The sequence below is a fragment of the Haemorhous mexicanus genome, chromosome 12, assembly GCF_027477595.1.
Source record: "Haemorhous mexicanus isolate bHaeMex1 chromosome 12, bHaeMex1.pri, whole genome shotgun sequence".
Classification (NCBI taxonomy): Eukaryota; Metazoa; Chordata; class Aves; order Passeriformes; family Fringillidae; genus Haemorhous; species Haemorhous mexicanus.
The window spans coordinates 16038632-16051398 of record NC_082352.1 but is presented as its reverse complement, the minus strand read 5'-3'; the positions used below and the strand labels follow the sequence as shown (position 1 = coordinate 16051398).

Below are 12767 nucleotides of genomic sequence, written 5' to 3'. Positions count from 1 at the left end.
TTTTTGTTTTTTTTTTTTTACCCTTGACATGTTCTGGGCAGATGTCCAGGCCCTTGAAGTTCTGCCAGGGAGATGCTGTAATGTGTTGAGCACGCTGTTCCCTGCTCCTATTCCTGTCCTGCAGTTGGTGTTGTGACTGTACCTAGACAGTTGTTCATGCCAGGGCCTCCCCTGTGCCCACATCCCCAGTTCTGTAACAGAGGTTGCTGTAGCCACTGAGCAGCTGGTTTTGTAGGCTCATTATGGGAACAGAAAGATGTGTTGCAGCACTAATAGTTGATTTGATTCTGAAGCATGATTGAATAAAGGGAAGCAAAGCAACCACCCTGCTCTCACCAAAACATGTGATGTGTATGCAGCTTCATAGGGCTTGGCATAAATGCTGTAAAACTGAGTGACAGCTGAGATGCTCCGGCATCTCAGATGCTTCTTGGGGCAGCAGATTTCTCATGGCCAGGTATTTACAGACTTTTCAAGCCCAGGCATTTGGTTTCTGAGGCTGTAGGAGCACCAGAGCTTGTTGAGCCTTCCCTTTGCTGGGGGTAAAGGCCTGTGTTCACTGTTCTGGACTGATGTGCACTAGAGGCACATCCACTTGCAGAGCCAAACCCCTGGAAGATGGAGTCATCAACAGAGGGTGGTTCTGCTTCTCCTGTGGTACTGGCTCCTGTCCCATCTTTATGGTTGTCTTGTCCCTGCCTGGGACTACTCAGCCCAGGACGGTGTAGAACCAACATCCAACTTCTCTGTGCACCAGATGCCATCTGTTCAGCCTCTGTTGAATATACCTTCTTCTGCCCTGACCTCATGCTCTGCTGCTGCCAAAGACCCATAGCTGGCTGAGCAATAGCAGCCTGCTCAGCACAATGCATGGAGAAGGCCCTGCCTCCAACTGGAACGTGGTCCAGCAGCAACTCTTTGCTCTGCTGCTGCCTCCACCCTCCACATCCCATTCCCCAAGCACTGGACAAGAAAAGTTTGTACATCTGTTTCTGCTGGACTTTGGATTCAATAAATCTTATAAAATAATTTTGTTTGGTTTATTTCAGTGTATTGACACAAGTTCTTGTCCCTTTGCAGCTAGTGTTTGCACACCACTTGCCCTGGCATGGGCAGCTGTGGGAAGCTAGGATTGCTGGCCAGGGGAGTGGGAAGAGGAATGCCACAGGCAAAATACTGGACAAGAACAGAGGGGAGAAAAATGAGAAGTGTTCAAAAATATTAATGAGAGAAACTTTGGAAAGACTGTAGAGTTTTCACTGGGGTCTGTCCTGAAGAATAAGTCTCAAACTCTCCCTTTAGTCGTGATACAACAGATACAAACCCTATTTACAAATCTTCAGATTCTTTCTGAGGAACTTCCATCTGCCCTTCTTATGCCCAGACATACTCCACCATTCCTTACAGCTTCAGATGCCCCAGGTCTCCCTGACTGCAGGGAGGTTACCACTGAGTGTGTGATCAGCAGGGCCTGCCCTTTGCAGCAGCTTCTGCACCCATGACATAGGATGCTTGGGCTGAGTTGCAGTAGAATGTGTTTCTCCTTTGGAATGTTCATGGACAGGGAATGGTTCATGTGTCAGTGTTAGTTCATCTGTCTGCCAACATCTTTAGCCCAGCAAGTGTAGAGCAGGAAGAGTCTGACATGTCTGGCTATAACTCACTGGAAAAGTGTATTTTCCATGATCACTGGGCCTTGTGTGTCAGTCCTTTGATATGTCATCATCTCAGTACAGATCCTTCTGGGTGTTGGCTTCCGTGTTCCTTTGTGCCCAATAGCAAGTTTGACATGTTTGAACCTTGTTGGACTGAGGGGTGCCATCACTTGGCTTTCTCCTCCACTGTTTGTGAACAAAGCATCAGGCCAGAAAAGGTGTAGTGAAAATACTGCCCTTGGTACCATCCATCCATCCATCCATCCATCCATCCATCCATCCATCCATCCATCCATCCATCCATCCATCCATCCATCCATCCATCCATCCAATCTTCCACCTGATGCTCCACACTTCGAAGGCTGAGCAGTTTATCCAGGCCCTGGTTTACCTAGGTGTATGATGCCACTTTAGCCCAGAGCCTACCAGAAGTTCTGTGTTCATTGCTGGGGCTCTTGAAGCAGATACCTGAATCACCCTGTTATTTCCCTGGTGCTGAGATGTAAATGGTCACCCAGCTCAACAGAGCCACTTCCCACTTGCTGCCTTCTAAGGCAGGGTCTGATCTCAGGTACAGAAGTCAAGATCTGACCAAAGAGTCAAGAGTAAAGCAAGGCTGATGTTGAGTACAAAAGGTGGGATTGAGCAGGGACAGATGTAGGACAGTCAGGGATAGTAGTAGCACACTACATCTAGCTCCAGTGCTTGCTTAAGAGTGAATGTTTATCAGTTTATCCTGTAACTGTGTCCTGAAGTAACTCAAGTCCTTTCTGCCACGTGTCTGGCATTGCATAATTCTGACCTGTTTATCAAGCAGCAGCAGTGGAACTTGCTGTTCATTTTTTTCCCCTATGTGTTGGGATCAAGGTAGTCTGCCAAGAAGGTCAGCATATCAACTTTTTCTTGTTAGCAGGCCAAACAGAGCTTCAGTTTGGTGTTGAACATACAAAAATGTCCTCCCAAGCCCTCCTCATGGTTTTTGGTTTTCTTCCCGTTCTTTCATTGCACAACCTCAGCTATTCTACATCTTGTTAGTAAATATATAGGTATATTTTGGGGTTGGGTGTTGAGGGGTTCAGTTCGAAGGGATGTAAATTTAACCTCTTTTTGCTCAGTACCTGCTGAAGTCCTGTAGTGGTTGTGATTCTATGTTTGCATGTTTGAAGTGCTCTCTTCAAAATGAGCTGTAGAGAGAACAGTCAGGACTTTGAGGTTCTGCTTTGACCCCATGGGCCAGGTGGCCAAATCCTTTCTGTTCTCTGCCTGTCTCCCCAATTTAGAATGATTTTGTGCTTTTGAAGAGAGGATGGGGAAGGGAAAGGAAAGAAGGAAAGGACTGTAAACTGGACCCTGCAGTCACTCCTCCTCACTTGATTTCAGTCTATAGAGTAAAGTCCATCAGGAGTCTATGACCTGTGTTTTATAACAAAAAGCACATTCTCCAATTTGGTCCAGATTTCTGAAATTTTGAGAGGAATCTGCACTTGCACTTGGGAATTTTTAGATTTGATCACAACTGCATGTGGGTGCTGAATGTCCATTGCTCTAGACATGGCTATGACCAAGAGACCAAAATGAGATGTTTTTTAAAAAGCCTTGTTGGAATGAGCTACCAGTCATAAACTGTCAGTGCCTGGGTTCTCCCAGGGTTTTCTCAGGAGCAGCTGCCTGTCCCTCTCTGTCCTGGGATGGGCTGCTGGAGCTGCTGAGGATTGTGAGATTGAGGGTGGTGAGGGGTGCTGGGGGGAGCTGTGGGAGCAAGCTGAGGTGATGTGCCCCAACAGGGAGGTGCACATGAGAATCTGTGCAAAGTGATGCATTTTGGAGTGATGACAATGACTTCATGGAAACATCAGGTCAGTGGTGAAAAGGACAATGAAGGGAAAATGCTAGGATTACCATGTAGAAGGCTTGGGAACAGTGCAGAGAACAACTGCAGCCTGCTTCCCTTCTCCATGGGGACCTCCTTCTCCATTCTCACAAGCAACACTAAATCCAGAGAAGGTTCAGATGATGATGGTCAGAAAAGCAGGAAATAGCTAAATAAGTTAGGAGCCATTAGCCTGGAAAAGGGATCATTATGGGGGATTTTGCAGAGGTCTGCATACTGACGTATGTTATGGAGACACCAAATCCATAGTTTGTCATCCTATCCTGTGCAAGAACTACAGGATATATCCAAGTAGTAGGAGGCATATTTTCATTGATTGCAGATACACTGTCAAACCCCTTCTTGCAGGACGCAGTGAATGATGTGTTAATGTGTTGTTAATAGAGAACAATTTAATGGAAACAAAATCTTTCCAGGAGTACTGAGAGAACAGAATCTCCATCTGGCTCAGTCTGTCTGTGCTTACAGGTGGTTGGAGAGTGGTAATACTGTTTAGTCAGGGTGTGACACATGGACATCCTGTACTACTCCTGTCTCACTTCTTGAAGAGCATCCTTGTCCAGGCTGACCCCCTATTCCACAGGTACAGCCATTGTAGGAGCATGTGGGTGTCACCTCATCTCTGCCTTCCAGGTCACAGCAGTGACTTCTGCAGTACTTGAGTACAAGTGGCACAGAGGTTAAACTGTTGGGAGAATTGGCAGATGCAGCTGTGGGGAGAGATTTCAGGAAGTTCTGATTCAGTCCTTATTAAAACACTGCTGGATTTTGTAGAGGAAGAAGCTGTTGGGTCACTGGAGGCTCAAAGGGTGTTGTGGGAGTTCCAGATGAGGTTGTAATATGCTGGACCCATTCCTAGGTGGCGATAGCAAATTGTTAATGATGCGGGAAAAGCCCAAGTTTTCAGGAAGTGTTTTGAGAAAAGTTGGAGTCTGTGTTTTCAAAGTACGTGTGATAAGTTACTCCCCACTCTGCTGGTAATCCAGGATAATGCCACATGCTTTCAGTAGGTATACACTATTTAAATCAACACGCCCTGAAAACTTTGACCTAGAAGTACCAGAAGTGCTGATTCTTGTTTTTAATTCAGATTATTAGGAAATTTCAGAAGACTGGCTGAAACCGGCCAGTGCTGGAATTACCCGTATGCCACTGCCCTCTGTTTATTTTGGGCAGAATTTTAGGGATAGGGATCTGGTTTTTATTAATAAATAACTTAAGGTTAGGCATATGATTAATGCCACTCAGCTTATGTTTACAGTGAGTACAGTAAGTTCACTCAAACAACTCTGGCTTGTTGCTTAAGATGACCATGGTGATGTGATAAGGCTGACAGTGTAGATTTAAAGCCCCAGTGTGGTGTCAGGTCCAGGTTCAGCACTACACAACATTTGAGATGAAAAAGTAAACTCTATGTAACATCAGCAAAGTGCTGGGTGAGCGAATTTGCTTAAGTGGTTATGTTAGTGGTTTTCTGGGGAGAATAAGATTCAAAACAAGCTTTTTCCAGGCATTGTACCACGTGCATGTACCACGTTTATCATTGTCTTCAAGGTCTTTATTCAGTCACTTTTCAGTGGAGTTCCCCACCACTGTTGGTGCTGCAGCAAGAACTGACACTGAAGCTCGAGTTGTAAAGGACAGGAGGAGGGTTTTTTCAGTAGGATCAGCTGTGATCTGTAGGTAATGAAACCTCTATTTCTCACACTGCAGAACCAGTAATGTCTGCATTGGCCCAAGCATTTAGTGGCTCATCCTCATGGTGGGACACACTGTTGTATTTCTTATGGGAGCCTTCCCCAGGATATGATGTGTAAGCACTTCACTGCTTAGATGCAACTGATGACAAGTTCTTGGTAGGTGCTTTGTAATGCCAGGAATGTTTTGTATGCAGAAGATCTAGAAGTATGTATTTAGATTGCATTATGAGTACATTAAGAGATAAATTGATTTAAGTTATCATCTGAATTATGACTTCCCAACAGCTCCATTAGAGAAGTTCTGAATTGACACTCATGTAACAGGTCTCGTTTTGGGGAGACTAAAATAATAGATCAGTGATGGCAACAGAGTGAATAAAAGGGATAGTGGAAAGGAGCCACAGTTTTAAAAAATCAAAAATATTCAATTATATTTTTACTGGATGGAGTCTTAGCAGTGAAAGTTTAACAACAGACTCTAGAGCCCCTATCACTTCCTCCTTTGTTTTGGCAAGTCAGTTTGGCATCGTTTTTGTGCTTGCTGAGGGTGCTGCCTGTGCTGTTGTCCCTGTCTTTCATGAAGATTTGAAACAGGACTGGTGCTACTGTCAGCAGTTTGTTTGGAGCTGATCCGAGGGAAGACAGAGCTGACTCTTGGGACATCTCAGTCTGTTCCTGTTGGATGTGTGGGACTAAACAAAGGAAGTTACTCACCATTTCTAGGCTAGAATTTGCTGGGAGTCCTTCATGCCTTTCACTCCAAAAGTTTGCTCTGAGGTCCAAAATCTTGGACTGTGGCATGTTTCAGTCTTGCTTCATTCCCTGACTTTCCCATTGGCATTCGTTTGGTGTGGTACAATAAACAGGGCCTTAGACATGCACTGACTGTTGTGTGCTTTTCTGAGAAACCCTGAGCATGTGAGTGTTGATGCCTCAGTGTTGTAGCACTACTTTACAAGATTGACTTTCTAGTGCCTTCATGTTGTTGCTGGTTTTGGAGGAAAATCCTGGCTCACAGAACAGCTCCAGCCCACCTTCGCAGGGCTCTGCTCTGTAGTTCTCAGGGTGCTCAGTCTTTTTGTGCCTCATTGCAGGATGTGCATTTCCTGCATAGTCTCTGTGTTTCTTACATAGTCCCTTTGCCAGAGCCATTGCTCCACATTTAACAGAATCTGCACCACCCTTGGATGTATAAGGTCAGAAGATGGCAAAAGCACCTTCTTTGCTTCCCTAAAGATCCAGCCATATCCATATAAAACACAGATGTCTGGTTTTAATGTTGTATCACTTTCTGGTAGAACTCTTGTCTCTCTGTGAGATGTGACTTTGATTGTGCCATTCAGAGGAATGACCCAAATGAAATTACTGGGATATATAGAAAAGAACAAGTGGGCAGGGTGCAGCTGTAACCCTTAGCACAGTGTTACTGGCAGAAGAAATAAAATAAATGTTAGAGCTGACCACTTTGCATTGAACTCCCCTTTGACATTTGAGGGTAGTGTTTTAAGCTGTCTGCAGAATGGGAAATACTGTATCCCAATGGAAACATAGAAATCCTTATCAAATAAAGATTTGAGGATGCAAAAATTGCCTCTCTCCATTTGGTGCACCTGTGACAGCCCTTACAGACAAAGCTGAAACTGTCTGAGAATGATTTTGTTAAATGCTTTTGTGGGAATATTTTGGTTTTGGAAAACTCAAGTCTTTTACAAAAGGAGTTTGTTTCACCTCAGGCAAGATGAAAGAGAAAAGTGTTGAAATGCAAATGATGTGTTCTGATTAAAGACCATTAATTTCTTTTCAGTTACTGGTATGTGAAAATTAATGTTGGGGTGAATCAGGAGTGGCAGTCAAATTTTAAAACTCCCACAGAAAATGGTGTCCTGAGAGTTGTAGTAGTTCCATGTGGTTCTGCTGCACTGGCTTCACTGCTGTCCTGTTCTTTTGCCTTTTGCAGGATGGGATAAACATTCTTATGGGTACCATGGTGACGATGGGCACTCCTTCTGTTCCTCGGGGACAGGGCAGCCCTACGGCCCCACATTCACCACTGGAGATGTGATTGGCTGCTGTGTCAACCTCATCAACAATACCTGCTTCTACACAAAAAATGGCCACAGTTTAGGTAAGTGAAGCTGTTCTCAGGAGAGGGATGCTCCAGCCCAGCTCTTGCTGCTGTTTAATACTTTGCTGTATTGTAACTCTTGTGCCACACCTGTGAGTAAGGTTAAAATGACAGAGGAAAAGAGCACTCAGCAGCTGTCAGCAGTTGTAAATTGGCTCCAAGACAGAAATGCTTCCAGCAGGTAAAATGGTTTCCATGCTGCTCAGTTTGTTTAGATATATTAGAATTTCATCCACAGCTTCTTCTGCTTTCCTCTGCTTCTGCACAGTAGGTGGGAGGTTGGATAAGATGTCTAATGGCTGGACAAGAGGGAAAGAAAGGAAGAAGTGGGAAGTTTAATTAGTGTGTTCAACTACCTACAAAGGCAGGGTACTGGTGTCTTTGTTTTTGAAGGGGCTTGTCCATCTGAAAGCCTCAACACATTGGTCTGAGCATTCCCAAAGCCAGACATTAATTCAGCTCAAGAGTGGGCTGACTTAAGCATTGAGCTACAATGTGGTTCATGCCACACTTGTTTCAGTAACTGTGTTAAAGTTAAGGACTAAAAGATTTTGCCCAAATTAATACCTCAGATGTTTTCCAGGCGTCTGTCATATCTTATTTGTCTAAAATAGAAATTTTTGGCCATTTTCCCCTAAAATATTGTTTCCTTGGATGACATGTTCTCCACCCCAGAAAAATTCCTTTTTTTTTTAACACATAAGATGTGCAGTAAATTTTTGTAGGTTCATCTCACTTTTTGTGCTGGGATTCATTTGATTTGGCAGGGAGAGATGAGCACTCCTTTCCTTTGCTTCTCCTTGCTGTGTCAATTCTACTTCATTGAATTCAAGATTAAATTGGTAGAAAAATACCAAAAATACCCTGCTCAAAACACTTAACAGAGCAAAGATGTTTTCAGTTACTGGCTGGGCTGAAGGAAGGAGTGGAATTGGAGTGCAGTGTGTGCCTGGAGAGTACAGGATTTCTGATGAGCTCTTGGGAAAAGTGCTGGGCTCCTCAATATTAGAGAGAGATGGACTTACTGGAGAGAGTCCAGCAAAGGGCTGCCAAGGTGTTGAAGGGTTTGGAGCATCTGTCCTAGGAGGGAAGGCTGGAGAGCTGGGCTTGTTCAGGCTGCCCATGTCAGTCCAGTACTGGCAAGACAAGTAGAGGCTTGAAAGCAGCAGCTGTAGAGCAGGAACTTTTGCTTAGGAGTGAGACAAGATAAAATAAGAGCAACTGAGGTAATTAAATAGTTAAAAAGATTTCACAAAATGTCTCCTTTTAGTTGCTGTCCTTGATTTTTAGCCTGTATTTCCCTGTAGTGGTTTGTGCTGTGCTCCTCTGGATGTTTTCTGTTGTTTAAGTGGGTGGTTTTCCAGCTTCACTGTTTTTCACCCTGATGGTGCTGTTACTTTTCATCATAACAAAAGTGGGAGAGTCAAGAGGAGGCCATATTTTCTATTTAATGAGTACAAGTTTGTTCATTTGATATTTAATTTCTTTTTAATGACCAGAGTCTCCACAGTATAATCTGTATCAGTTGAAAAGTTTCTACTTTCTCCTCTGTTTTGTGCCCAGGACTGTGTTGTGCCTGGGTGTCTGGGCAGATGAAGCCAAATAAAGAGCCCAGTTCAGTAACTTCTGTGTTACCTTTTGTCATTACCACCCTCTGATTCTTTGCCTCGTGTCCTTGCACAGAGATTTGTTCAGTTTGGGACATTCAGAGTTCTTAACAGCAGAGAAGTCATCTAGTCTTCCTTTCTTAAATTGAAGTGTTCCTTTTCCTTCAAAGATGGGGCTTTTTTGGATGGAAGGCTTGTGTTTTTCTAATCTGGCATTGAATGACCCCTTGAGGAACAGCTTACCCCAGTGGTGAACAATGCCAGGGGGAAGAAACAGGAAAGGTAACAATAATGGTCCTGTGTTTAGAGAGCAGCATTAGGTGTAAGCATTGCTGTCCCCTGGGTGTCCTCTTGAGCTCTTCAGATGTACAAGACATGAGCTGTCTGAGAAAAGGACAGGTAGAAGCCTCTCCTTTGCATTCACAGCTGGCTCCTGTGTGTAGCAGCTTTTCTTTGAGCTGTAGTGGCATAGTACAGATAGATAGAGAGAGGAGGGATGGTGTGGTTAGAGGAGACAGGCATGGAAGTGCAGAAGGGAGCAGCAGAGCTCAGGCCTTGCTGGGTGACCCCATAAAAGCTGCATGAACATTTTGCTGCCTTTTCACAAAAGCAGAATGAAAACCTCATCTGAGGAGGCTGTTGGTAAGGGCCAGCAGTGTGTGTTTGTGTCACTGATAAAGAAACAGCATCCAGGAGAAGTCTCAGTGCAGTGCTGAGGAGAGGAGCCCCTTGGCCAGGGCTTACACAGCTCCTCGTGGGCACAGAGCAGAGATGTGAGGAGGGGTGAGACAGGTGTCAGCAGAGGAACCAAGGCCATGTGGAGGCAGGAGCAATGATTTGTTTGGAAGTCCAAATGCTTTCTTCCCTGAAAGAAGCAACTCCTTGAAGGTGTTGAACTTCCATATTTAGTGCTAACCTGAGAATCTCCTTTCTGTGTTGTGTAAACCCAGGGTTACCAGGAAGGGGGTGAATGTGAGTTTTTCTAGGTGTTCCCTGACATGAAGCTGTGGAAGCAATGTGTGTCTCCTCCTAGGAGATGAGGTAATTGTGTAATCCTACTGCAGATGCCAAGAATATTCATGAGGCTAATCAGCCCCTTTGTGAGGCCAGTTTGCTTGAGAGCAGGGTTTCAGAGTTTGAATTTGCCTTTCTTTTGATGGAATTACTGTAACTTTGTCTTTCTAATTCACTCTTGACCATTTAAGTCCTCTCCTTTTCATCTATTAATTAGACACCCCCCTTTTGTTTTCCTTGCAGTTTCTTCTGTTGCTTAACTATTATCTTCCATTGTCTCCATACTTTTTCATTTAATCAGATCCATCAGGAGCACTGTATAAGAACTGTTTTCTTGGCCATCACAAATTCTGGATGTTCTGGTTGGAGCTAAGTCTTGAACTTTATTTGGAGACGTCACATGAAAACTGTTTGACATCGTATGTAGTCTTAATTCTCTGTTCTGGAAAATGTCTTGAATGTCTTCTGGCTGCTGATGAAACACTTTTGACAAGTTCTGAGCAGAGTCTTGGCAGTAAAAACCATAGTGAGAGGTGGCTAGAAGTGTGATGAGAGTGACTTTGGAGAGAAACAGGGAGAAATATTGGGGCACCAGCCATTAAGCAGAAAGTCTTGGACCAGGACATGAGGAGGAAATGTGACTGCTGCAGGTCTCTGGGTTTAAGTGGATGAGTTTGCTCAGGGATTAGTGTAGGAGTGTCTCAGATCTCAGACTTTGACAGCAGACCAAGGTAAATGGAGCAGCAGGGCTATAAAAAGAGCATGCAACCCTCTGAAGTCTTGGCATAGAAAACTTCATGTAGTTTGAGTTCTAGTGCAGGCTCTTGGAAAGACCAAGTTAACCTAAAAAGTAAAATATCCGTTCTGCAGCCAGTTTAGAGACTAGGGGGAACATTGGGAGTAGTGCAGAAACTTGTTGTGAGAGACATGCAGGTGTCAGTCCCAGATATAATAGGTTTGACCCCAAAGCTTCAAGTGAAGTTTGCAGACAGCAAGAGCATTGGGATGTTCAAAACAAGACTTCAGATTAATCAGATTTAGAACCACAGAATCCTGGAGTTGTTTGGGTTGGAAGGGACCTTTAAGATCAAGTCATTCCAACCCCAGTGCTGTGGGCAGAGAGACCTTCCACTAGACCAGGTTGCACAGGGCCCCATCCACCTTGGCCTTGAACACTTCCAGGGATGGGGCAGTCACAGCTTCTCTGGGCAACCTGGGCCAGGGCCTCACCACCCTCATTCACTACCAAAATGAAGAGAAAATACCAGGCTTGGCCACAGCCTTGTTCTCTGTATGAGCACTTTTACCCAGTGGCCTGATTGGAGGATCTGTTTCCAAGGGCATGTAGAGCTGTGTGGGTTTGACAGTGCTTCTCCTCAGCAGCACATTGGAGAATATTCAAGTATTTTCCTGGGCTGGCATTCCCTGGTCTGCTCTTTAGGATGCCCACACTGCTGAATGAGTTGTGTTTATTGCAATCCACCAGCAGTGCTTAAGGATTCCCTGGATCACAGTTCCCTAAGCAGATGTTGGAGGAGTTCCCTGCTGTGCAGGCAGTGGAGTGCTGTGGCTGATTACCAAATGTATGTTGTCTTGTGCAAATTGAATTCTGTAAGTGGCCAGCTGTGAGGCAGAAAGGATGATTGGTGCTGGGTGGAGAGCAGAGATGGGCTGGAAGGTCCACAAACATGTTCTGTGCACGGGGTCATGTGTAAGTGCAGTCATGGAAGGTGGAAGTCCTTTGGTTGTTTGGCAGGTGAAAACGTCAATCACACCGTGCCCTAGCACTGAACCTTCATTTAATGCCTTTATGTCACTGCCTTGATGATCTCATTAACTTCATGGACTTAGAGAGGAGACCCTCCACACACTTGCTCTTGCTTCCTGACCTCTTGATTTGGCCAGTCCTTAAATTTTTAAGGTTGTGGTTTTAAACTGGATCCAGGCTTTGGAGGGGCTGCAGAGAAGGAAAACAGTTTCACATTCAAGCTGTGATCATTTCACTTTCTGCTGTTGGCTTTCCTGATGCAGGTGTGTAGCACTGCAGATGCAGAAGCTCTAGGCAGATATGTCTGTACAACAGACCAAGTGCTGTCTGCATAAAGCATTTTATTAGTCTGAGTTACATAGCAGAATGTGGAAAACATACATTTGTCTCATTGTAAAGGCAATGTAATAAGTTTATTTATAGAATCATAGAATTATTTTCTCTAGGAGGGATCTCTGGAGGTCAAGCATCCAACACCCTGCTGAAAGCAGGTCCAAACTAGATCATATTACTCAGAAACTCATTAAGTTTTTACTGTCTTCAAGAATGGAGATCACCTGGGAGCTTTTCTGGTCCTGATTCAGTGTTTGACCAAAATTCATACTGAATTTTTCTCATCAGAATTTCCCATGTTGCAGCTTGTCTGTGTTGCCTCCTGTCTCCTGCCACCATGCATCTCTGAGAAAAACCTTTTTTATACCCTCCTATATGGCAGTTGTAGGCAGCAATAGGTGTCTGCCCTAATGCTTTTGAGACTGAACAGAGACTTTTCCCTTTGCCTGTCTTTGTCTTGCTGGCCTCTGCTGGACTCACTCCAGTCTCACTGTGTCCTGTGTGGGGGAGCCCTAAAGTGAGCATCATAACTGAGGTGTAGACTCACCAGTGTTGGAAAAGAAGGGAGAAATCCCATCCTTTAACCTACACTGTCACATATACACTCAGGGTCTGGTTGATGTCCTTTGCTGCAAGGACCCACTGCTGGCTCCTGCTCTACTTGTTTCCCAGCA

General features: G+C 44.6%; 1 protein-coding gene across 2 annotated transcripts in view; it reads left to right on the top strand.

The window, feature by feature from the left end:
• RANBP10 (RAN binding protein 10) overlaps positions 1 to 12767 on the top strand; it is a 65723-nt gene that overhangs the window by 28600 nt on the left and 24356 nt on the right. For both annotated transcript variants that reach the window (XM_059857327.1, XM_059857325.1), the window contains exon 4: positions 7204 to 7371. In XM_059857327.1, coding sequence (XP_059713310.1) covers positions 7204 to 7371 — 168 coding nt within the window. The remainder of the gene's footprint in view (positions 1 to 7203; positions 7372 to 12767) is intronic.